The 20,412-nt window shown below is 40.1% G+C and overlaps 5 protein-coding genes across 7 annotated transcripts; 3 read left to right on the top strand and 2 right to left on the bottom strand.

Moving 5' to 3' along the window:
* The first annotated feature begins 43 nt into the window (after positions 1 to 43).
* Positions 44 to 3,805, top strand: atxn3 (ataxin 3). Of its 2 annotated transcripts, none has more exons than XM_085342399.1 (11): positions 44 to 100; positions 609 to 773; positions 876 to 920; positions 1,027 to 1,112; positions 1,195 to 1,261; positions 1,339 to 1,426; positions 1,504 to 1,633; positions 1,771 to 1,934; positions 2,143 to 2,299; positions 2,416 to 2,480; positions 2,591 to 3,805. In XM_085342399.1, the coding sequence occupies exons 1-11, from the start codon at positions 77 to 79 to the stop codon at positions 2,641 to 2,643; spliced, it is 1,044 nt and encodes a 347-aa protein (XP_085198525.1). In that variant the 5' UTR covers positions 44 to 76; the 3' UTR covers positions 2,644 to 3,805. The 2 variants fall into 2 exon arrangements, with proteins under 2 accessions (XP_085198525.1, XP_085198524.1); XM_085342398.1 differs by having other exon boundaries at positions 1,768 to 1,934.
* A 1,246-nt stretch (positions 3,806 to 5,051) lies between these two features.
* On the top strand, positions 5,052 to 7,096 carry serpina10b (serpin peptidase inhibitor, clade A (alpha-1 antiproteinase, antitrypsin), member 10b). Of its 2 annotated transcripts, XM_085343032.1 has the most exons (5): positions 5,052 to 5,110; positions 5,296 to 5,908; positions 6,036 to 6,309; positions 6,452 to 6,599; positions 6,693 to 7,095. In XM_085343032.1, exons 2-5 carry the CDS (start codon positions 5,308 to 5,310, stop codon positions 6,882 to 6,884), a joined length of 1,215 nt encoding a protein of 404 aa, XP_085199158.1. In that variant the 5' UTR covers positions 5,052 to 5,110; positions 5,296 to 5,307; the 3' UTR covers positions 6,885 to 7,095. The 2 variants fall into 2 exon arrangements, with proteins under 2 accessions (XP_085199158.1, XP_085199159.1); XM_085343033.1 differs by lacking the exon at positions 5,052 to 5,110 and having other exon boundaries at positions 6,693 to 7,096.
* Positions 7,097 to 8,339: 1,243 nt separating this feature from the next.
* On the top strand, positions 8,340 to 13,189 carry ddx24 (DEAD (Asp-Glu-Ala-Asp) box helicase 24). Its single transcript, XM_085342357.1, has 9 exons — positions 8,340 to 8,403; positions 8,600 to 9,468; positions 9,554 to 9,976; positions 10,068 to 10,221; positions 10,944 to 11,456; positions 11,806 to 11,881; positions 12,273 to 12,461; positions 12,540 to 12,669; positions 12,752 to 13,189. The coding sequence occupies exons 2-9, from the start codon at positions 8,604 to 8,606 to the stop codon at positions 13,009 to 13,011; spliced, it is 2,610 nt and encodes an 869-aa protein (XP_085198483.1). The 5' UTR covers positions 8,340 to 8,403; positions 8,600 to 8,603; the 3' UTR covers positions 13,012 to 13,189.
* LOC146612510 (ubiquitin thioesterase OTUB2-like) lies at positions 13,089 to 15,536 on the bottom strand. Its single transcript, XM_085342358.1, has 6 exons — positions 15,442 to 15,536; positions 15,285 to 15,365; positions 15,065 to 15,183; positions 14,888 to 14,972; positions 13,568 to 13,753; positions 13,089 to 13,465 (listed from the first exon to the last, which is right to left on the bottom strand). The coding sequence occupies exons 1-6, from the start codon at positions 15,445 to 15,447 to the stop codon at positions 13,259 to 13,261; spliced, it is 684 nt and encodes a 227-aa protein (XP_085198484.1). The 5' UTR covers positions 15,448 to 15,536; the 3' UTR covers positions 13,089 to 13,258.
* Positions 15,537 to 16,368: 832 nt separating this feature from the next.
* On the bottom strand, positions 16,369 to 18,383 carry ccdc197 (coiled-coil domain containing 197). The gene is made up of 9 exons (XM_085343514.1): positions 18,280 to 18,383; positions 18,137 to 18,176; positions 17,727 to 17,903; positions 17,469 to 17,626; positions 17,298 to 17,380; positions 17,043 to 17,215; positions 16,840 to 16,950; positions 16,632 to 16,748; positions 16,369 to 16,554 (listed from the first exon to the last, which is right to left on the bottom strand). Exons 1-9 carry the CDS (start codon positions 18,381 to 18,383, stop codon positions 16,369 to 16,371), a joined length of 1,149 nt encoding a protein of 382 aa, XP_085199640.1.
* Between the last annotated feature and the right edge of the window lie 2,029 nt (positions 18,384 to 20,412).

Here is a 20,412-nt window from a genome sequence, read left to right as displayed (position 1 = left end):
AGACGGCGCCGGTCGAGATTGCTCCGTACACGGCGGGGCTGGAGGTCAGAGTTGAACGTTTGACAGAAAGCTGAACATGGATTCCATATTTCACGAGAAAGTAAGTTAAAAATATATATCTCAAAGTATTCATGGCCACACTGTTGGTCGTCTTTATTCGGGAATGTTCTGGACTCGTGACTGCACTTTGTTTACCAGGATTATGTAGCTGTTACGATATATGGGGTAATGTTTAGCAGTATTGTTGTCCAGACAGCTAAAATGCTAACTCACTTGCTAATATGAGATGTTGAAAAGTTTCCATTCAGCTTGTAGAATCAACGCAGAAGGCGTCTTTACTTCCGCAGTCGTGTTATTTTTCTCATTTTTAGCAAAAGGATTAACTTAATATAGCAATCTTTTGTTACAGAGGACCAATAAGATCAGTTGTGTTTGTTGTTTACGTAGTTTAGCTAGCTCTGTGTTGGTTCCAGTTACTGATGCGAGAACAAATTATGAAATCGATTATTTCACCTTCATAAAGCTACCAAAGTTGTTGCGGACCCCTTAAAATCATACTGCCGGGTGAGTAACAAAACCATTTAACAATACCGATTCTTAATTTGCAGCAAGAGGGCTCCCTTTGCGCCCAGCACTGTCTTAACAACCTGCTACAAGGAGAGTATTTCACTCCTGTGGATCTATCCTCAATTGCTCATCAGCTCGATGAAGAGGAGAGAATGAGGATGGCAGAGGGAGGTATGGCCAGCGAGGAGTACAGGACCTTCTTACAGGTGATTAGAGACAGAGCGGAAAATAAATACCTCATCAGCATATCTATGGATGTTATGCACAGTTACGTCATTTTTCTTATTGTACTCAATCTATGTTTATAGCAACCATCAGGAAACATGGACGACAGTGGGTTCTTTTCCATACAAGTGAGTTTTAAAAATTCACTCTTTATAAGAACGTATTTCTTTTAATAAGTAAGTTACATTTTGTTTTGTTTTTTTTGTTTTATGATTGTTTTTTGGGTTTTCGTAGGTAATTAGCAATGCTCTTCGAGTGTGGGGCTTGGAGCTAATCCTCTTCAACAGCCGCGAGTACCAGAGCCTGATGATAAATCCAATGTAAAGCTCTCAGTTAGGATTATATTATGTAACAGCAAATTTGTATGTACATTTTAAGTTGATTTTGACTTCAATGTTTCAGAAATGAAAAAGCCTTCATTTGCAACTACAAGGAGCACTGGTTCACTATACGCAAACTTGGACAACAGGTACGAGGTACATGTTTTCATGAATGATATTAATGCAGCTTCCTTTACTAAAGTTTTTCATTCTATTTTCATTCCAGTGGTTTAACTTGAATTCCCTTTTGACTGGACCAGAATTGATATCAGACACCTATCTAGCCCTTTTCCTTGCACAGTTACAACAAGAAGGTATTGAAAAAAACAACTTTCATTCACTTGTTTAGATGTTGCACTACAGAAAAGATTACAGCAATTTATTTGTGCAGGGTATTCCATATTTGTGATCCGAGGAAACCTTCCCGAGTGCGAAGCAGAGCAGATTCTTGGAATCATGAGGGTCCAGCAGCAGCAGCGGCCCAGACTGATTGGAGAAGAGGAGGCCCAGACTAGTTCAGGGTATGTATGTGTAGCCTGTGTGATATGGAGGACCCAGGAGATGCTCATGAAGGAGTCACATACATTTTGTTTTGTACTGCTTAAAAGAAACTTGTGACTTACCTTTGACAACTGATTTAGTTGTTCTCTAACAGCAGCAGGTCAGTTGCTCTGGGCCAATCAGAGATGGCCTTTGGTGTGGAGGATGAAGTTGTGGATGAAGATGAAGAACTGAAGAGAGCTTTAGCACTCAGTAGACAGGACATAGATGTGGAAGATGAAGAAGCTGATCTTCGCAGGGCCATACAGCTCAGTATGCAAGGTACAGTATAGGTCATCTAAAAGTTTAAAAAATGTTGTATTGTTGTAATTGTAGTTTACAAGAAAAGAGACTACAAAATAGCACTGTAAAGTAAAATTTCTATAGTGATAGTTAATTTTTATCTATAAAAAATTCTGATTAGCACTAACATTGCTTTAAGTAATATGCATGCATATGCAGTATGGATATCTATTTTTCCATATTACAGGAGCAGTTATGAGCAACAAGTCTTCAGAGTGTGGAGTGGGAAATGTAAAATCAGGGAGCCAGGCAGCAGGAAGTGCTGCAAGAGAACAGAGAGAAGGCCAGAATGAGACACTTACAGCTGAGGAACTGAGGAAGAGAAGACAAGCCTACTTCGATCGGTAAGTTTAACTAAAACACTCCTGCAATGACAACTGCATATCGCACCTTCTTTTCAAAGTATACCGAGAAAGTATTGCATGGATTTTGATATAAGTCCACTGTGTTTACTGTTCAGGCAGCAGCAACAAACTCAGACAAACATTCCTCAACCAAAAGATACTCAACCAACTGGAAGCTCAGGTCAGCAAATCTTTTTTTTGAATGTAAATATAATACATACTTTGTGATTTATTTAATATTCTACTCAATTTAATGGAATCTAGTAACACAAGCCCACTTGCTTTTACTAGGTTCAGTAAACGCTGGCTCTGAAGGGGACCAACAACCAAAACCCAGCCAGTGAAGTTGTGGAAGGTTTGCCTGTATTGTTTACCAGCTGCCTGGATTGGCAACCCGGTACAGGGTTAGCTTTTCTCCCTCCTCTAACCTTTTGCACATGCGGACCTGAGGACAGTCAGAAGGCTGACAGTTTACCCCTGGTTAGTTCACTGACTATAAAGGCTATAAAGAAGAGGCAGCACTTAATCCGGCTCAGTGAAGTACTGAGATGGGGAAAAGATTGACGAGACTCATGATGCAGTTAATCCAAGTTTGCAATTGCCTTTTTAACCATGGCGCCTTCTCTTTCTATTGTATACACTTTTGTATTCTTTTTTTTGGCTTTTTTTTTGGCTTTGGCTTTGGCTTTTTTGTTTGTTTGTTTGTTTGTTTGTTTGTGTGAAAAACGGGCTACCCCTGAATATCACAGAAAGGGTGTGTTTTGTTATTTTGTGATGATGACATGTTGACACAGGCATTCTATGAAAGCCATATGAGACCAATGCTTTGGACCATAGATAAAAGCTTTTAAAGCTCTTTTCACCTATGGGATATATAATATTGCTGGCTTCATCAGTATGTTAAAAACGATGCTGTTGTGTCATTCAGAGAAAGGTCACTTTTACATTAATGTTTCTCACTGCTTCATTCAGACATGACCACAACAGAGACACAGAGAAACGCAGTATGCGCGTGATATTTGGCATATTGTCAGCACTGACTCTAGTGAAGTGTCATCATATCCTTGAATATATGTTCTTCAGCTACAGAGCAGGATCTGTGTATGTGTGTGTGTCCTGCATAGTGCTTCAAGATGAGCTGCCCCCACCCTTGCAGACAGGCTTGAGAGAAATCACACTTCTAGATTGGGAGTAGCAAAAATGCATTATGGAAAAATGCTTAAACCTTATTGCAGACATACATCCTGTTGCTCTTTATGGTGTTCTTTAGTTAACTGAGCAAACTTGAAAGATTAAAGAGAGGCACACACGGCTATATTCTCGTGCGTGTGCCTTTCTATTAATGCGACTGCGTGCTGAAAGCTACACATAAATCATACTAAAGCTGACGTATTAAGTTTGCCATTGCATCTTATACAGAAATGTGACCAGGATGCTCAATCAGGCATGGAGTCTGATTTAGATGTCATCAGATTCATTGGAAAGAAGAGGTGTTCTAAAAAGGGGCTAATGACAGTGAGTCCTTTTATAGTAGACTTGAGTGTGTAGAACAAAAAAAAAAAATATATATATATATATATATATATAAAAATGAAACGTGCACATCACCAGAAAAAAAGATCCTCCTTAAAACCTTTACTACCACTAACATCTGTGGGTTATTTATTCTTTACATCATCGACCTCGATACATGACAGTCTACAGGTGGTCTCCCCAGGCATTTAGAGAGCTGCATATTTTGGATGTCGTGGCTTTATTACTTATAAGTATGCATGTAGGCGTAATGAATAGGTGATTAGGCAAGGCTTACAGACACAATTTAAGGGTGTCTTGTCCTTTTTGATCAGATTGATGAAAAAAAATGTGTAGGACTTTTTGCTGAATCTAAATTGCTTATCACAGATGCATTGTTTTTTCTTATTTTTGTCCCGAATAAGTGGGGAACAAAGAAGCATTGTGTAAACATGAATAGTTCCAGCAGTGTATGATCACACAAGCCAAAATTCTGGCATTTCCAGCCTCGTTTTGTTTTGGGTTTTCTTTTTTTTTCTTTTTTTTGGGGGGGTACACGTTAGAAAATCAAAGATTCATTGGTTTCATTTATTTGCTGATTATGACCTTGAAAATGGGGGGGGGGAAGCAATTTCAATAAATGAAGAAAATGTCAAAAATGTGTCACATCACCTACCCTTTGAGGAAGTGGTTGATTTGACTTATTCTCACTTATTTTTCTCTACAGGACCGTAAAGTCCTGAAAGTGAGAATCTGTCCTTGTGACTACACCAAACTACAGCATTAAAACACTTTACATTCATTCAGAACATCGAACTGACCATTCAGCGCAAATGTGTCTTGATGCCTTCACTAACATGTTAGATGTCATGCAAAGTTTGGCTTATTGTGCTGGATGATTTTTAAGACGATTCCAAGATTTTGTTACCGTTCTGTTTCCTTTGGATCTACTTTTTTTTTTTTATTTAAAATGCACTTGTGAAAAATTAGAAAATGTTGGTAGTTGGGGTTTTTTTTTATTCTTATTTTATTCACTGTGTTCTTAAATTCATTATTTTTGTTATACTTCATGTTAGAACAGCACATTCTTTCATTTAATATATTGGTTCTCATTCCAGGATTAAAGTGAAAATCACTCCCAATGCTTCTCGTGTCTCATTTACTTATCGATTGATTCTTATGGATTCACCTCTGAATACATGTTTTGTGGTTAATGTGTAACATGTAGAGCACACTTGCACTTTGTTCCCCCAAAAAAATACAGAGAAATTTCAGGCACAATCTGGGCCAAGCTGAAAGGTACGTGTGTTATTTCGTTAAACTTAAAAACAAACTGAATTTCGGAGCGTTTTCTAATTATAATGAAGAAATGAGTATTCAGTTGGTGTAATCTTATATTTTTTTGTAGATTTAGTGATTGTGCTGCTGTACAGTGGTGCTTTTTTTTATTTCTCGTTTCTGGGTGTGCACCCAAAACTTTCCAGGTTCTGATTTTGATGTTAAACACAATGAAGATGGCCTGTTTTCTCTTTGTGGCCCTCCTGTGCTTTCTGACTCCTATCCACCAAGCTGAACCTAACAGTGCCACCATCTCAGATCTCTCCTTCAAAAATATGGACTTTGCCATGAACCTTTACAGAAAGATATCCAGTTACAACGACAAGAACATCTTTTTTTCCCCCCTGAGTATCTCTACTAGTTTTGCGGCTCTTCTAATGGCTTCTGATGGTGTCACACACAAGGAGATCCTGAAGGTACTAAACCTGGAGGCGCTGGAGAGGGCCGACCAGCCGGATCTTATCCCTAAACTATTTCAACTCCTTCACGAGAACGTCACGCAAAACGGATCGCTGAAATTTGATCATAGCATGGCCTTGTTTATCCAACCCCAATTTATCATAGAGAGGGAGTTTGAAACCAAAATCAATAAGTTTTTTAATGCAGATATCAAAACTGTTGATTTTGCGGACACAACAGAGAGTATCAGAGTAATCAATGAGTACATTAGGGACAAGACTGGAGGCAAGATTACAGAGATGATTTCAGCCTTGGACGAACAGACCAAACTCCTGTTAATGAATGCAATTTTCTTTCAAGGTAAATTAAATCTTTTTTGCACACTTTAGATTTTGGGTTTATGTGCTATTAATTATACTAATATTCATGTCTGCACCTTTGAACTTTTTTGTTTATAACTAAACGTACAATATTACCTGCTCCACAGGAGCCTGGAAGATGCCTTTCAACTCCAATTTGACTCGAAATGCACCCTTCTACATCGATAATTATAATATTGTGCAGGTGCCTATGATGTTTAAAGAAGACAAGTACTACACTGCAGAAGATGTTTCTCTGAGAGCCAAAGTGCTGAAACTGCCATACCAAGAGGGTGTTTCCATGCTTATCCTGCTCCCCAACCCAGACATGGACTACACTATGGTGGATGATGAGATTACTGCAGAGAGGTTTCAGAGCTGGATCGCAAAACTGAGAAAAATGTACATGCGGAAAAATGCCTCGCTTTAACCAAGTGTCTGCATATTTTGTTGTTTAGCTGTAAAAATTCTAAATGACCATCAAACAATGCCTGCAGCAGATGAGCCAGTCTATTCAACATGTCAACTCATGTCTTGTTTGCAGGAAACTAGAAGTCAAGATGCCCAAATTCAACATGGAGCAGTCGTATTCCCTGCATAATCTCCTACCGGATATGGGCATGACCAGTGTCTTTAATAATTTGTCCAATTTGACAAAGCTCAGTGAGGACAAAGGGCTCAAGCTGTCAGAGGTTAGTTGTCACTTTCGGTATCATGTAGCGACACATGTGCCTGTTCCCCAAATAGTGCAGCAAAACACTTTTAACCTTGCTGTGAAATTGTAGGTGCTTCACAAGGCCATGGTTGATGTGGATGAGACAGGAACAACTGCAGCAGCTGCCACAACAATCGGTATCATTCCATACTCCCTGCCGAGGACCTTCACTATAAACAGACCCTTCTTCTTCTTCATATACCATGAAAACACAAACTGCCTGCTGTTCATGGGGAGGGTGATTGACCCCACCAAAAAATAGTTTTGCCACTGTAATGTGTTCATTCTTAAGTGGCTTCTACATGACTAATTTGGTGGATGTTTTAATCCCAGACAGTTTAAAGCTTGTTTTTTTCTGTTCTGTTCCTACAACATAATTCACCAATAATAATAAAGATGTCACCTGCATCACAAACTTGGATCTTTTAAATGTGCGTACATCTCCAAATTATGACAACCAGAGTAAATGTAATCACTTAATTGACAAATTACTGCTGTAACTGCATCTGTCAAACAAAAACATCAGTACCACGTTCTAATAATGCACATCTTATCAGGTTATTAAACTGATGCTACTGGTTGACTATAATAATTGTAAATGTAAAGATTCTTCTTTTGCCTTAAAGGTTTTGTTTACAGTAATTTTAAAAAGAGGAACTCTAGACAAATTTATTTCATTTACCTGATCACACACACACCCCACCCACTCTAAAAGTCTCAGTTTGCATGTTAAACAATGTTCATGACAGTACAATCAAACAGCATGGCTAAAGTTTTCAAAGTTGCATCTGAGAAAACCATAAGAGCCCCTTTAGACAGATGAGACCCAAGTGCACAATGCACAACGCCATGTTTTGTGAAAACCAAACACAACATATCATATCAAAGGACTTTTGGGATCTTGTGGTCATTGAGTCATAAGTGAACTCTTTGTATGCAAATGAGTCAAATGATCAAATTTCAATGTGTAATGAAACAGAACATTGCGGGTTTGGGCAAAGCTACAACAGAATGGCTGAAAAAGGAAAGAATCAAGATGTTGACTCAGTGATCCAGTCAAAGTCCAGACCTCAACTCGACTGAAATGCTGTGGCAGGACGTTAAGAGAGCTGTGTATGAATGAATGCCTGCAACCTTCAAGAATTGCAGCAAGAGTACTCTTGCTACGTGGGCTAAAATTCTTAAACAATGATGTGGGAGACTCCCAGAGAGTCACACAGAAAACGATTACTTCAGTTATACGCCGTTAAAGGTGGTCCCGCAAGCTCCTGAAACATGAGGGTGTAGTTATTTTATTTTATTTTATTTTATTTTATTTTACAGGACGGCAGAGCCCAATGAAAACTTTCTTTTCCACAAATGCGTTTATTAATTTATGTACTAGATTATATGCTAGTTTGTCAGGTACAACCTTCATTAAAAAATAACTGTAATTATCTTTGCTACGAATAATAAATACTACTGTAGTGAAGCAACTCCCTCGGCACAAACTTCAATACACCTTAAGAAATTACAGCGTATTATCCTTGAACTGAAAGCTGATAAACTGAAACCCTTGACATCCTCGGCTATTATTTAAACGTTTATTAATTTTTTCTAAACGTTTATATAGGCGGTATAAGGGGTTACGTATTTAAAAAATGACCAGAGAAATTGAAACAGCGCCTGTTGTTTAAATAAAGTTTTTCAAACCACGTGATCAACACTGTCATGGCTGCGCCCTCGTGTCTCGCGTTGTTGTAATCGTAGCAGAAGTCTAAGAGAGCCTACACTCAGTCGAGGTAAGACTTTAGTACTTACTAATTCAACTGGTAGTTTACTGGAGACTTTGTACGCTTAGTTTCTGTTAATTATCGGTTAATAGTTGTCCGCTGGCATTAAGAAACGTGGGGTGCACGTGCGCTTTTAATAACTACACGTTAGGAACTTCACGAGGTCGGCTAAAGTCACTTATTTTACACCTTTACTTTTTTTCAGAAAAATGAAGACAAAGAAGATGAAGGCGAAAAACAAAGGCATGTCCACCGGGCTAGGGAAGCCAGCGAAACGTTGCATCGACATGAAAGGCAAATGGAAAACCATAGACCTCGATCCCAGCGTCTTCTCCGAGGAGGGCTTGGAGGGTCTGGTGTGTTTCGAAGAGCTCACGGATTACCGTTTAATAAACAGTGAGGAGGCTGCGGCCAAAGCAGCAAAAGAGCTGAAAAGGGAGAAGAAGAAGAAAGCACAGAAAAGAAAAGCTGGTGACGGCGAGGAGGCTGGAGCGAAAGGAGACTCTGAGAACAAAGAGGGGGAGAGCACAAGTGAGCCAGCGAAGAAAAAAGCCAAGAAAAAGAGGAAAAACAAGAAAGGGATTGCAACGGAGTCGGAAAATATTTCTGCACAAGACGTAAAGCAGAAGGATAATGCTGCCACTGAGGGAGGAGAGGATGAGGTAGCAGGTGAGGCCGATGAAAATGATTCTGCAGCCATCACTGCTGATCCCAAAGATGCAAAGAGAAGCAGGAAGAAGAAGAAAAAGGGGAAAGGGCAGCAGACAGTGCAGGATACAGTCCCAGAAGAACAGCCGAACCCAGAGTCTTCATCAGATCTGGAAAAAGAAAAATCCAGTCAAGATAAAGTGACAAAGGCCCCACACAAGAAGGCAAAAAATTGGACAAACGCTGCACTTTCTGGTTCTGAAGGCAAAAATGTTGACATGAGTGCATGGAAGGACCTGTTTGTCCCCCCACCTGTCCTGAGGGCACTGAGCAGTCTTGGATTTGGTTCACCGACACCGATCCAAGCCCTGTGTTTGCCTCCAGCTATCAGGGATCGTATGGATATACTGGGAGCAGCTGAAACTGGTAAGATAAAAGTGATAGGTTTATAGTGTCATGTTCTGTTCACAGATTTTTAAAAGTGGAGCTAATATGGATGTTGTACTTGCAGGAAGTGGTAAGACACTGGCTTTCGGCATTCCCATAATCCATACCATCCTGGAGTGGAAGAATAGCCCAGAAAAACCTAATGATGACGCTGAACCAGTCACAAAGGTGGAGAGTTTGTACTTACCACCTGTAGATGAGTGTACAAAATCAGCTGAAGAGGACCAAGAGGAGGGAGTGGAGGCTTCTAAAGAAAACGATGAAGGTGCTGAAGATCAGAATCAAGGAGACTCAGATGAAGATGAACACAGCGACGTAGAAGATGAACAGCTTGGATGTGTTCGGGTAATCAAGAATGCAGACTTTGATTTTGATGAAAAACCTGCTGGTGCTCAGAGTCAGCCCCTCTTAGGACTGGTTCTCACTCCCACCAGGGAGCTGGCTGTTCAGGTCAAACATCATATTGATGCTGTCGCAAAATTCACAGGTAAGTCATAGCTCATCAGAGTGTTACGATAGAAGTTTTCTCGTAAGAGATGTATAAATGTCAGCATAGCTAATGTTTTCCTGCTGTGCAGATATAAAAACAGCCTTAGTGGTGGGTGGAATGGCACAGCAGAAACAAAGACGAGTGCTGAAACGCAGGCCAGAGATCATCATAGCAACTCCGGGGCGTTTGTGGGATTTGATCAAGGAGAGGCACCCACATCTGGTCAACCTCAGGCAGCTCAGGTGAGTCTTAATTTAAGACTGTCTGACTTATTTGCTAGAGGTGGTAATCGATACAATATTATCACAGTACTTCACTTATGATATGATATTATCATGATTTTTATTATTTTGTGATATGCTGAGTATTCCAATAAAATATATCACCTTTTTTAAACTGCAAGTTATTTCCTAAAGTATTATTTTTTTATTATTTTACTTTAGTTTACTATTAACATTTAACTTGCGCTCATTGACCTTCCTATTTTTATGGGAATATAACTAAAATAGAACCAGCTGGCAGCCAGTTGATGAACTGTACACATTGAGAGACTCATTCAGACTCATGGAAACATGTTGGCTATCTGTCTGGTTTCATATATTAGATAACAATTATTTGCAGAGTGATTGCAGTCAGTCCAAATCAGACTACACCTGTTAGTAGGAAGGGTGCCTCCTATCAGGTGAATCGAGCCCTCTTTTCAAAGTTTTCCCAGAGTATTTTAATGTATTTAATAAAATATTAATATTTGGTGTTCCTGTATCAATACAATATCGCCACACAAAATATCACAATAAGTTTTTGTTTTTTTTCCTTCACCGATTACCGACACTGCTTTTAACCCTCAAATCATATCATGTGTGAAAGAGCCTGATTCTGTGTTCTGTGGTAAAGGTCTTTCAGGCAGGCCTATTTGTTAGATTTTTGTTATCCTTTCTTAATTCCTCTTCTTCCTATGACACAGGTGTCTGGTCATTGATGAAGCTGATCGCATGGTAGAAAGAGGGCATTTTGCCGAGCTGGAGAATTTGCTGGAAATGCTAAATACGACACACTTCAATCCCACTAGGCAAACTTTTGTGTTCTCTGCCACTTTGACGATGGTTCACAGCCTTCCCACTCGCCTCCTTCAAAAGAAGAAGAAGAATCTGGACCAGAGGAACAAGCTGGAAATTCTTATGGAGAAAGTGGGGATTAAGTCCAAGCCCAAAGTCATTGACCTCACCAGGAAGGAGGCAACTGTGGAGACACTGATTGAGACTCAAATCCACTGTCAGAAGGATGAGAAGGACTTCTACCTCTATTACTTCCTGCTCCAGTATCCTGGGCGCACCATGGTGTTTGCCAACAGTATTGACTGTATAAAGAGGCTGAATTCTCTGCTGGTTATACTAGACTGTACTCCGCTGCCTCTACATGCCAACATGCACCAGAAACAACGGCTGAAAAACCTGGAGAGGTTCGCTGAGAGGGAGAAGTGAGTTGTGCTCACATTTGCAGTAGCAACATCAAGTTGTCTTCAGCATTTATCCAGTAACTGTGTGCCACTGGTGACATCTAAACTTTAACTGTGGGAGTAAGGAATTCGTCTAGTATGCACAAAAATGCCTGAAATAGTTTTGTCTTTGTCTACTTTAAAACCATTTTTTAAATTTGTGAAAGTATTCACATTTTAAACATTTGACACATTCAAGTCCTGATGGTTTTTGTAGTTCCTGTAATCAGCAGCAGTCTTGAGCTGTATTTACTGTAAAACATTAGTGATTTCTTATTTTTTTAAAGGCACCTAGCTTTGACATTGCCATTTCTTTTGTTTCTCTTCACAGTTGTGTTCTCCTGACTACTGATGTGGCAGCAAGAGGCCTGGATATCCCCAATGTCCAGCATGTTATTCACTACCAGGTAACCCCTTAAACAGTTGCCCAAGGATTCTCCAGCATGAATAAGAGGTTATCAATTAGCCACAAAACAGTCCCTGCAGGTTTCCCGTGATGCACTCAGTGTTTATACACGACTGTGCATTTATCATTTGTTATTAAACTCTAGCTCTCTTCATCAATGTGTCTTTTGTCTCCCCTCACCCCCAACCAGTTTCAGCAGATGGTTGCACATCAGTCTTTTTCTGCTGGAGGTTTCTTCCTGTTAAAAGGGAGTTTTGTCGCCAAATGCTTGCTCATAGGAGGGTCTTTACCTTACAACAAAAACCAGCTTAAAAGATGAATGTTGGGCAACGGCTTATAACTACAGCAATGTAATGAGCACTGTTCCTCAAGAAGTGATTTGTTCATACCAGGTTCCTAGAACATCTGAGACGTACGTGCATCGGAGTGGGAGAACAGCAAGAGCGACTAAAGAGGGCCTCTGTATGCTGCTAGTAAGCCCAGATGACATGATGAACTTCAAAAAGATATGCAAGAGTCTTGGAAAGGACGAAGAGCTTCCCACATTTCCCATAGAGACCAGATGCATGGATGCAATCATGGTGAGATCCATCAGCATAAGGTCCTGTCCATTTTTGATGTTAAAGGGTTTAACTGATATAACTTGGGTTCTTCCACAGGAGCGAGTAAACTTAGCCAGGAGAATTGAAAAGGTAGAGTACTACAACAGCAAGGAGAAACACCACAACTCCTGGCTCAAGCAAGCAGCAGAAGCCCTGGAGGTGGATCTGGATGATGACTTATTACTTGGTAAAACCAGCACTTTTTAAAACAAGTTTGCATTTCAAAATAAAGTTTCAATGCAGAAAATTAAGTCCACACATTTCCACAGGCAATGCAAATGATGAGGATGCAGACAGAGAGCAGCAGAGGATGGTGAAGGGGATGAAAAAGGAGTTGAAGCGTTTGATTTCACTGCCCATTTTCAAGAATGTAATGAAGACCAAGTATCCTACTCAAATGGGAAAGCTCCCCCTGCCCCAAATGCCCCTTGCTGGGATGGAGAGTGCCCTAACCAGGGTTTCAACACAGAAGAAACCAGAGACGAGTATCCATCCACGGCAGAAAAAACAGAAGCAGAAGGCAAAATGACTTGTTTATTGAGAGGTTTATTAAAAAACTTCAAATGACACAATTTATAAAAAGGGTAAAAAAAAGTAAACAGCATTTTAAAGTCTCTAAATGTTTAGTGCACATTGTGCAACAGATGCTCATCCCCAGATGATGGATTCCTGTAAACTGCAAGATTTTATAAAAATCTAATTTTGTAAGTGTCTTCAAGCACAGTTGGAATTTATTCAACCGGAGTCAATATTCCTGATTCGAGCAGTTTCGTTGGTCATAGTTGTGCCCGAGGGTAGAGAATATCGTAATGAGATGTGTGGTAGAGGAGATGCAGGGATGGGTCCCCATTTTCTGGAATGATGTGGTGAGTCAGCTGTTGTCCGTCGCCTTCCATAGAGACGATGTGGATGGAGATGTCCAGAGCCTGAGATAGAGCCGAGATGTCCACATGATCACACTCCATCGCCATAGCCTCCACTTCCTTAACGAAGAGAAGAGATTTTAATCAAAATCCTTTGAATTATCCACTTTAAATAATTCAGAGGTTCTTTATGCAGTATATGGCAGCAACGCCGATACCAACTTCATGACAGTAGACATGTAGATCAGGTGCTTCCACAAAGTTGCGGAAGAAGTCTGCATTGTTTTGCAGGTGTGCTGAAGTGAGCAGCCTGAGATACTGCACAACACTGTCGGAGGTAGTATGCTCATTGAAGAGCCTGAATAGTGAAATTACATCTGCTTGGCTTTGCTCAACAACCTGAAGAACCTTCAACAGAAAGAGGAACAATTAGACTTTGCTTTTTTTACAGAAAATATGGTGCCTGTAAGATTTCATTCAAGAGTCATTTTCTGCACCTTTTTAAAATAACTACACAGGTCTAGCAGGATGCCAAACTGGTGAAGCGCAGGAGTAATACTGTGTTTTTAAAATCAGAACAAACTGGTGTGTAATACAGAGAGATATACATCCAGATGGCCAGATTCTGAATTAGGTTGATATACATACTCAGACTTCCTAAGCCTGCTGCCACCATTTTGGTTCCAGCAGAATAAAATAGTGGCAACAGGTCTTATAGTGTGATTAATTAAACAATGTTTTATAGCCATCTAAACCATGGAAGGTCTACCTGGGGGCTTTGGATGTCCTCCGAAAAGCCTGAGGAACTATCCATGAAGACTTAAGAAATGGCAAGAGAGCTGCCTGAGTGTTCAGGCTGTGTTAAATAAAATGTAGTCATACCAAATATTGACTTTTAAAGCTCACTGCACAAACTTTTTTTTTTTTTTTTTTTTTTTTTTTAACCTTAGTCTACATTACAATTACTTTGCACATTTCAGTAAAATGCTGCATCCGTTTTCCCAGGAAAATGTAAGGAAATAAGGGGTGATTCAAAATCTTTGTACAGTGTTGCAGTTGAAATTGTAGACGCAAAGCAAATGGTCCAATCAGTACAAAAGTAGTTGAGAAGCAGACTAATGCAGGGGTCCCCAATCCCAGTCCCCGAGGGCCGGTGTCCTGCAGGTTTTAGATCTCACCCTGGGTCAACACACCTGAATCACATGATTAGTTCATTACCAGGCCTCTGGAGAACTTCAGGACATGTTGAGAAGGTAATTTATCCATTTAAATCAGCTGTGATGGATCAAGGACGCATCTAAAACCTGCAGGCCCTCGTGGACTGGGATTGGGGACCCCTGGTCTAATGACTAGGATATTTTTACACACACACACACACACACAGTTATCATTTGTTCGATGCATGTACTACATACACATCAAACGGCAAGTCAAAGCTCACAGGCTACAAAGTGCCATTTCCCCCCTCATTATTTTACTAATGAGGTCTGAGGAGATGCTAATAACTTGTTGGAAGAAAAACAAAAATATGAGTGCATTTACCGTGTCCAGGTGGTGCCTGAAGAAATCCTCCTCAAATCCTGCAGAGACCAAAATTGCGCTGCCCTGGATTATCTTGTCCTTGAACCTAACATTGAGAGGGGCGAGACAAGCACCACCCTTATCAAATCAACGCTGTTCAATCAGGTGATATTAGTGACAGCAGTAATTAAATCTGACCTCTGCAAATCCCTGGCACTGTGTAGGACTGACTCCAAGTATGCGAAGCAGAAAGCTCTGTAGAAGCAGTTGCCGTCGCCGCAAACTTTTCTTACGGCGGAAAACTGGCTGCTCAGATCCTGAGAAAGGACAACAGGTCCGGTTATTCTACAGTCGTTATGAGGGGTGACCGTGACCACCTGCACTACATCAACCTCAGCCCCTTTTCGAAATAGCCTACTTGCTGTTTGGCACTCAGCATTTGCGCAGGGAACAGCGAAGAAATGTCCTCTCTACATGAAACCAAGCTGCCATCCTCCATCTGTGGACGAACAAGCAGTTTTACTACCTGGAAAAAAAACCCGCAGTTTCAAGAGTTACCTGACTGTGTGACGTACCTTCATATTTCAACAACCTGGAAACAATATAAAAAACCCGTAACGACAGTTAAGAAATACGCGTGTCAAAACATTGTTGCCTTTTCGTTCCTACTTTCTAAAAACCGGATGTTTGCGGAAACCACGTGCTTGTGTTAAAGGGCCAGATCGGGGTTTTTATAGCGTGCGAGCCATGTCTTCAGTTTCTCATGAAAGTACTGAATCAGGCTTTTATCTGCTAAATAGGATCATATTTGTATTAAAAATGTACTTAAAATTGTTTTTTATTGTTCATATACTATTTTTCATGCATCGTGCTGGTGGGGTGCTTACAATAAAGCTTTCGGGGCACCCAGTCATAGGTTTGGGTAAGCAATCCGAATCACCAAAGTAACAAGAAACTATAGCTTTTTACATTATTGTCGTGGCATCACAGGTTTTAACTCTGAAACGTGGGAAATGTGAGGCAATAGGGTCAAAGGAGATTTTATTGGCTGCTTGTTTTTGGTGTTTTGCATGATGCAAAGGTGGTGGATTGCTGTTGATTGAGTGAGCATTTACATAATTTGATTATGACCACTTTATTTATTTTTTTTAAATAAAAGCAACATTCACAATACAATGTGCCCAAATCCAAATTTACAACTTCGGATGACCTGTTAAACATGAGGATCTCATTTCAAACAGCTACGTTTTCATTTCCTTGTCTATGACGTCTTAAGTGCAAAGGTTGGTGCACACATTTTTTAAACACTGAACAAATGTTATAAAGGCAAATAATGAAAAAAAACCATTATGTTCTCCTACAAGCTTTTTTTTTCTCAAGGTTTTGGTAACACTTCATTTGCTACGAAGTGGTAGCAAATGCTTCTTCCCACCTCAAGAACGAACCTCCACTCTCAACAAACCATAAGAGACAACACTGTGATGAATACTCAAACTACAACATCAACCAAATGTCTCACTACTCCTGCTGACTTTACTTGAACTTTTGATTTGTGTTTTACTTCCAAAGCTTCTCATTGACCCCCTCTCTCTTTTGTTTGCCGCAGCGGTTGTGCTCGTCATCAAACTCCCCAACTCCATCATCCTCCTCGCTCTCCTCTCCGTGTCTACCTTGTCCAGAATGTACTCCTGAAAGAAATGGTCAGTCAAGATTTGGGTAAACTAAAAATGGACCCTAACAATCATCTCATCCTGCACGTAAATACCTTCACCATGTCCATCATTGTCAGCGCGTTCATCTTTTCCAGCGGTCCGTATTCTGGTAGGTAACACTGTTCTGCAAGGTTGCTGATGGCCATAAGCAGTCTTCCCACTTCTGTAACCTGAAACATGAAGGGCACACATGACATTATTTGATCCAAAGTTCCCAAGATTAATGAGCAGGGTCACATCCAGCTAATCTGGAAGGCATACCTTCTCTCTGGATAAGTCTTGCTCCATCTGCAAGTTAACCTCTGCCTGCTTGTTCTTCTCTTTGAGGGTCTCTAACTCACTCTGCAGTTCAGACAGCTCTTTATTGGCCATCTGCAATACATACAAAAACACATCAATCGCTATAAACTACAGTACTGCTATGAAGACATGATACATCTAACATCCGTATTTGTATATCTGACCAGTTTCTTTACGCTGTGTTCCTCCTTCATATTCTGCAGCTGCCGCTGGCCTTCCTCCACCTCCGCCTCCATACGTTGCAAACGTTGCAGCAGCTCCTGGTGTGTGATGGATAAGGTCTCATGACGCCGAATGATGGGCATGACTAGAGATTCAGACCCGTCATCGAGGTAATCTGAAACGGACTGTGTGCTTTACTCAACAGGCTAAACAAAGCAAGTTCATTTGAAGGCTCAATAATGAGCATTTGAACTTACTGCTGGGGAGATAATCTCGTGTTTTTATCAAATAATCCTCATAGATTTTGTATTTTGCCACTCTCTCCTTTAAAACTTGCCTCCTGCAAATTAAACCATGGCAAAGCCGGGCTTAAAAAACAACTTCATGAAAGAAATCTTTAAATGAAAAACAACATTTCAAGGTCTCACCTGTCTCTGAATCCTTTAAGCTGTTCTGTCAAATCTTTTATCTGCTGCTTTTTAAAAATGTTTTGCACCCGTGAAGCTTCACAGCTCTTTAACGCTCTGCGTTGCTTTGCTTCATTCTCAGCTACGAACTTCTCAAATTTCCCTACTTTTTCTTTAGTCTGCATGAAAAGAAAAGATAAAAGCCAGCCACATTAGGACAGTCTCTTTCAGATGATGGATAACTACTACTGCTTCTCATTTAAGGTGGTCTCAGCTCACCTCTTGTAGTTTTATTTCAAGTTCAGACCTTCGCTGAGCAAGGGCCTCCATGCAGGCTTTAAAATCCAGCCGTTTAAGTGCAAGTCGCTTCTCCACCTCATCCAGCTCTGCCTGTTTCTTCAGAACCAGGGTCTTTTGCAAAGTAGTCACTCCTGCCTCCAAGACTCTGCTCGAAGGCTACACACACACACACACACACACACACACACACACACACAACCAGAACGACTCAGATGCTTTAATACTGAAACCTTTGCAGGGTGCATTTATGAAAAATGCCTCAAAAGAAAAGTTACCAAGTGGTTTAAAAGGAGAAGTAAAATCAAATAGAATTAAAGGTATAAAGCAGGAAATAGAAGAAATAGAACCTGTGGAAGTGAGACTATTTTCTGTGAAGGCACAAATCTTACCACTTTTAAAACTGGTATGTGATTGGCATCATCTTCCCTTCTGTGTGTGAAGAGAAAACTGTCAGTAACAGTCTAAGACAGTAAAGGCATGTATGAATGGGGACATCAGACTAACTTGCTGCTCCTCAAAACCACGGGCCTACCTGCTGTCCTGCGACTGTGTCACAAAAATGTTGTTTACTCCATTTCCCACCTGGAGTTTTTGACCAGGACTGTTCTCTAAAAAAGGAAGAGAATGCGTCGTCATGTCTTTTAGTGGATTTGTCGCTCAGGAATTCTGATGCGTAAAGAAGCGTCTTCTGGTGTTCTTCGTTTAAACGAACAGAAGAACAATCGGGGATCTTTTCCGGATGTTTTTTCTTGGATTCGCGTTGCTGTTACCTAGTGACCAGGGGCCAAACAACAGGGAATGTACCGGGATCGTTTCTTTGTTGTCATGGCAAAAGCAGGGAAGCCTCGGCTTGGTTACCGACCGAGTGAGAGCGAGAGAACGCGAAGAGTGCTCACTCCGTCCCGGTTCCCGCAAAGCCTGAAACATGTTGTGAAAACCTGAGTTGTCCTTGTAGCTTTCGGTGTGTTCATTTTAAAGATCATTTTACTTATAATTAGTTGCTTTTAAAAAAAGAATAATTACAGAACAATACTTTAACACATGCACATACTTGCAATTACTTGTTGTGTTCTCAGAAATGATAAAAAGTAAAGACAAAGAGGCTTCTGGGAAATGTAAAATTCTTTAATTACAAAAAACCCGTAAAAGTTATTGTTGTCTTTTTACATTCCTTTTTTATTCTTACTTCAATTAGCTTAAAGAGAATTAAAAACTTAGTGTAATTATGTTTTACGGACATTTAAATATTGCTATGAATTAATAAACAAACACCTGGAAGGATTGTAGATACCTCCACAAAGAGCTCGCATTAAAAATTTGCTGCTATTCGGATTTTAACAGCTTGACATGACTTCCATTGAGCTATATGAATTCATTAAAACCTAAATTAAAAAGAAAGGGAAACGGCAAATCCTCCTGCTTCCCAACCTTTAAGCATGTGTTAAATGTTAAAATATACTAAGTTTTCAACTTTAAATAATTACTTTCATTTTTGTAACTGAAGAAGTTCAAATTTCCACCTTAAACAAAAAGGGAAAAAGTAAATTTGGTCAAATTTAATGTCACATTTAAAATGCACATGAGGAAACTCTTCCTCCTCAGTAGATGGTGCTAAAGTATGCACTACCATCATTCTGCAAAGGAAGGTCAAAAGAGCATTCAAGGAAAGTCACAATGATAGTCACAAAATTCATTTGATTAGAAAATTTGCAAAAAGAAAATGATATACAATGCCATGAAAAATGAAGTAAATTGATCCAGAAGAGTCTCGCTGCATGGCAGTGAAATATGTGAAGGTGGTGCAGAATAAATATGAGAATAGAGGGGCAGTGTGACGTGTGCTGTAGAAGTGACAGATGGGTTCAAGGTGGAGGTGGGATTACATCAGGGATCAGCCCTGAGCTCCGTCTTGTGTGCAATAGTGTCGGACAGGTTGATAGATGAGCTCAGGCAGGAGTCTCGTGGACGATGATGCTTGTAGATGGCGTTGTGACCTGTATTGATTTGATGCCAAGCCAAAACATTTGAGATGCAGTTGTGACATTTTACTTGTTCTTATCAAAGGCTCCTCTCGGGAGACCATAGTGACAATTTAATATACTCTCAAAACACATACAGGTAACAAATAAGAGGACATCAGGACTGTCCTTGCGTCTCACAAGAGTGGGAAAACTCTGGAATAGCTGCTGGTATGTTGTTTGGACTACTGCACTTTATACGTCACAATGCTGAGTTTGAGGATACCTTTGACTGACTGCAGCTGCTGTCTAGCTTGTCTTGGCGTTAGAAGGCAGCAAGCTTTCAAAGAAAACAAGTATGAGTGAGCCGAGTCTTGCTCGACTACATTCCTGTAAAACATTTTACTAATTTTACTTCCTGATGCCACCACGCATTATCTTCATAATTGTTTTTAAAACCACAAAATTCACATTAATTGTTTTCTACATACATTAAGGACTTGCGTTGCTGTGTTACTGGTCCAGCAGTATGTTTGTGAGTCCTGTGCGTTTGTGTGTCACATGCTTATTGTGTTAACTGAAAGTCCAGTTTTGTAACTGTGTGTTTACTGAGAAAACAGACACTTGGTTAAAGACGTTCACTAAAAAAAAGATTCTTCACCTTTTATAATATGAAACAATAATTTTGAGTAAAATATAATTGAAAT

The sequence above is a fragment of the Diplotaxodon limnothrissa genome, linkage group LG19 (genome assembly GCF_057381915.1).
Source record: "Diplotaxodon limnothrissa isolate DT_005_m linkage group LG19, D_limnothrissa_male_GT1.1, whole genome shotgun sequence".
Taxonomy (NCBI): domain Eukaryota; kingdom Metazoa; phylum Chordata; class Actinopteri; order Cichliformes; family Cichlidae; genus Diplotaxodon; species Diplotaxodon limnothrissa.
The sequence above is the reverse complement of the archived record's forward strand: the minus strand, read 5'-3'. Positions and strand labels throughout refer to the sequence as shown.

What these genes read in the sequence shown, in the direction of transcription:
- atxn3 (XM_085342398.1), top strand. Translation starts at nt 77, where the DNA reads ATGGATTCCATATTTCACGAGAAA. An exon ending in GTGGGTTCTTTTCCATACAA is followed by an intron (nt 921 to 1,026) that starts GTGAGTTTTAAA and finishes GGGTTTTCGTAG; the next exon opens with GTAATTAGCAATGCTCTTCG. An exon ending in GAGGCCCAGACTAGTTCAGG is followed by an intron (nt 1,634 to 1,767) that starts GTATGTATGTGT and finishes GTTCTCTAACAG; the next exon opens with CAGCAGGTCAGTTGCTCTGG.
- serpina10b (XM_085343033.1), top strand. Translation starts at nt 5,308, where the DNA reads ATGTTAAACACAATGAAGATGGCCTGTTTTCTCTTTGTGGCCCTCCTG. An exon ending in GAATGCAATTTTCTTTCAAG is followed by an intron (nt 5,909 to 6,035) that starts GTAAATTAAATC and finishes CCTGCTCCACAG; the next exon opens with GAGCCTGGAAGATGCCTTTC. An exon ending in AAGGGCTCAAGCTGTCAGAG is followed by an intron (nt 6,600 to 6,692) that starts GTTAGTTGTCAC and finishes GTGAAATTGTAG; the next exon opens with GTGCTTCACAAGGCCATGGT.
- ddx24 (XM_085342357.1), top strand. Translation starts at nt 8,604, where the DNA reads ATGAAGACAAAGAAGATGAAGGCGAAAAACAAAGGCATGTCCACCGGG. An exon ending in ACTGGGAGCAGCTGAAACTG is followed by an intron (nt 9,469 to 9,553) that starts GTAAGATAAAAG and finishes TTGTACTTGCAG; the next exon opens with GAAGTGGTAAGACACTGGCT. An exon ending in TGCTGTCGCAAAATTCACAG is followed by an intron (nt 9,977 to 10,067) that starts GTAAGTCATAGC and finishes CCTGCTGTGCAG; the next exon opens with ATATAAAAACAGCCTTAGTG.
- LOC146612510 (XM_085342358.1), bottom strand. An exon ending in TCAGGCACCACCTGGACACG is followed by an intron (nt 13,754 to 14,887) that starts GTAAATGCACTC and finishes TTTCTGTTGAAG; the next exon opens with GTTCTTCAGGTTGTTGAGCA. An exon ending in TACATGTCTACTGTCATGAA is followed by an intron (nt 13,466 to 13,567) that starts GTTGGTATCGGC and finishes CTCTTCGTTAAG; the next exon opens with GAAGTGGAGGCTATGGCGAT.
- ccdc197 (XM_085343514.1), bottom strand. Translation starts at nt 18,383, where the DNA reads ATGACGACGCATTCTCTTCCTTTTTTAGAGAACAGTCCTGGTCAAAAA. An exon ending in CTTAAAGGATTCAGAGACAG is followed by an intron (nt 17,381 to 17,468) that starts GTGAGACCTTGA and finishes TTTAATTTGCAG; the next exon opens with GAGGCAAGTTTTAAAGGAGA. An exon ending in AAGACTTATCCAGAGAGAAG is followed by an intron (nt 16,749 to 16,839) that starts GTATGCCTTCCA and finishes TTCATGTTTCAG; the next exon opens with GTTACAGAAGTGGGAAGACT.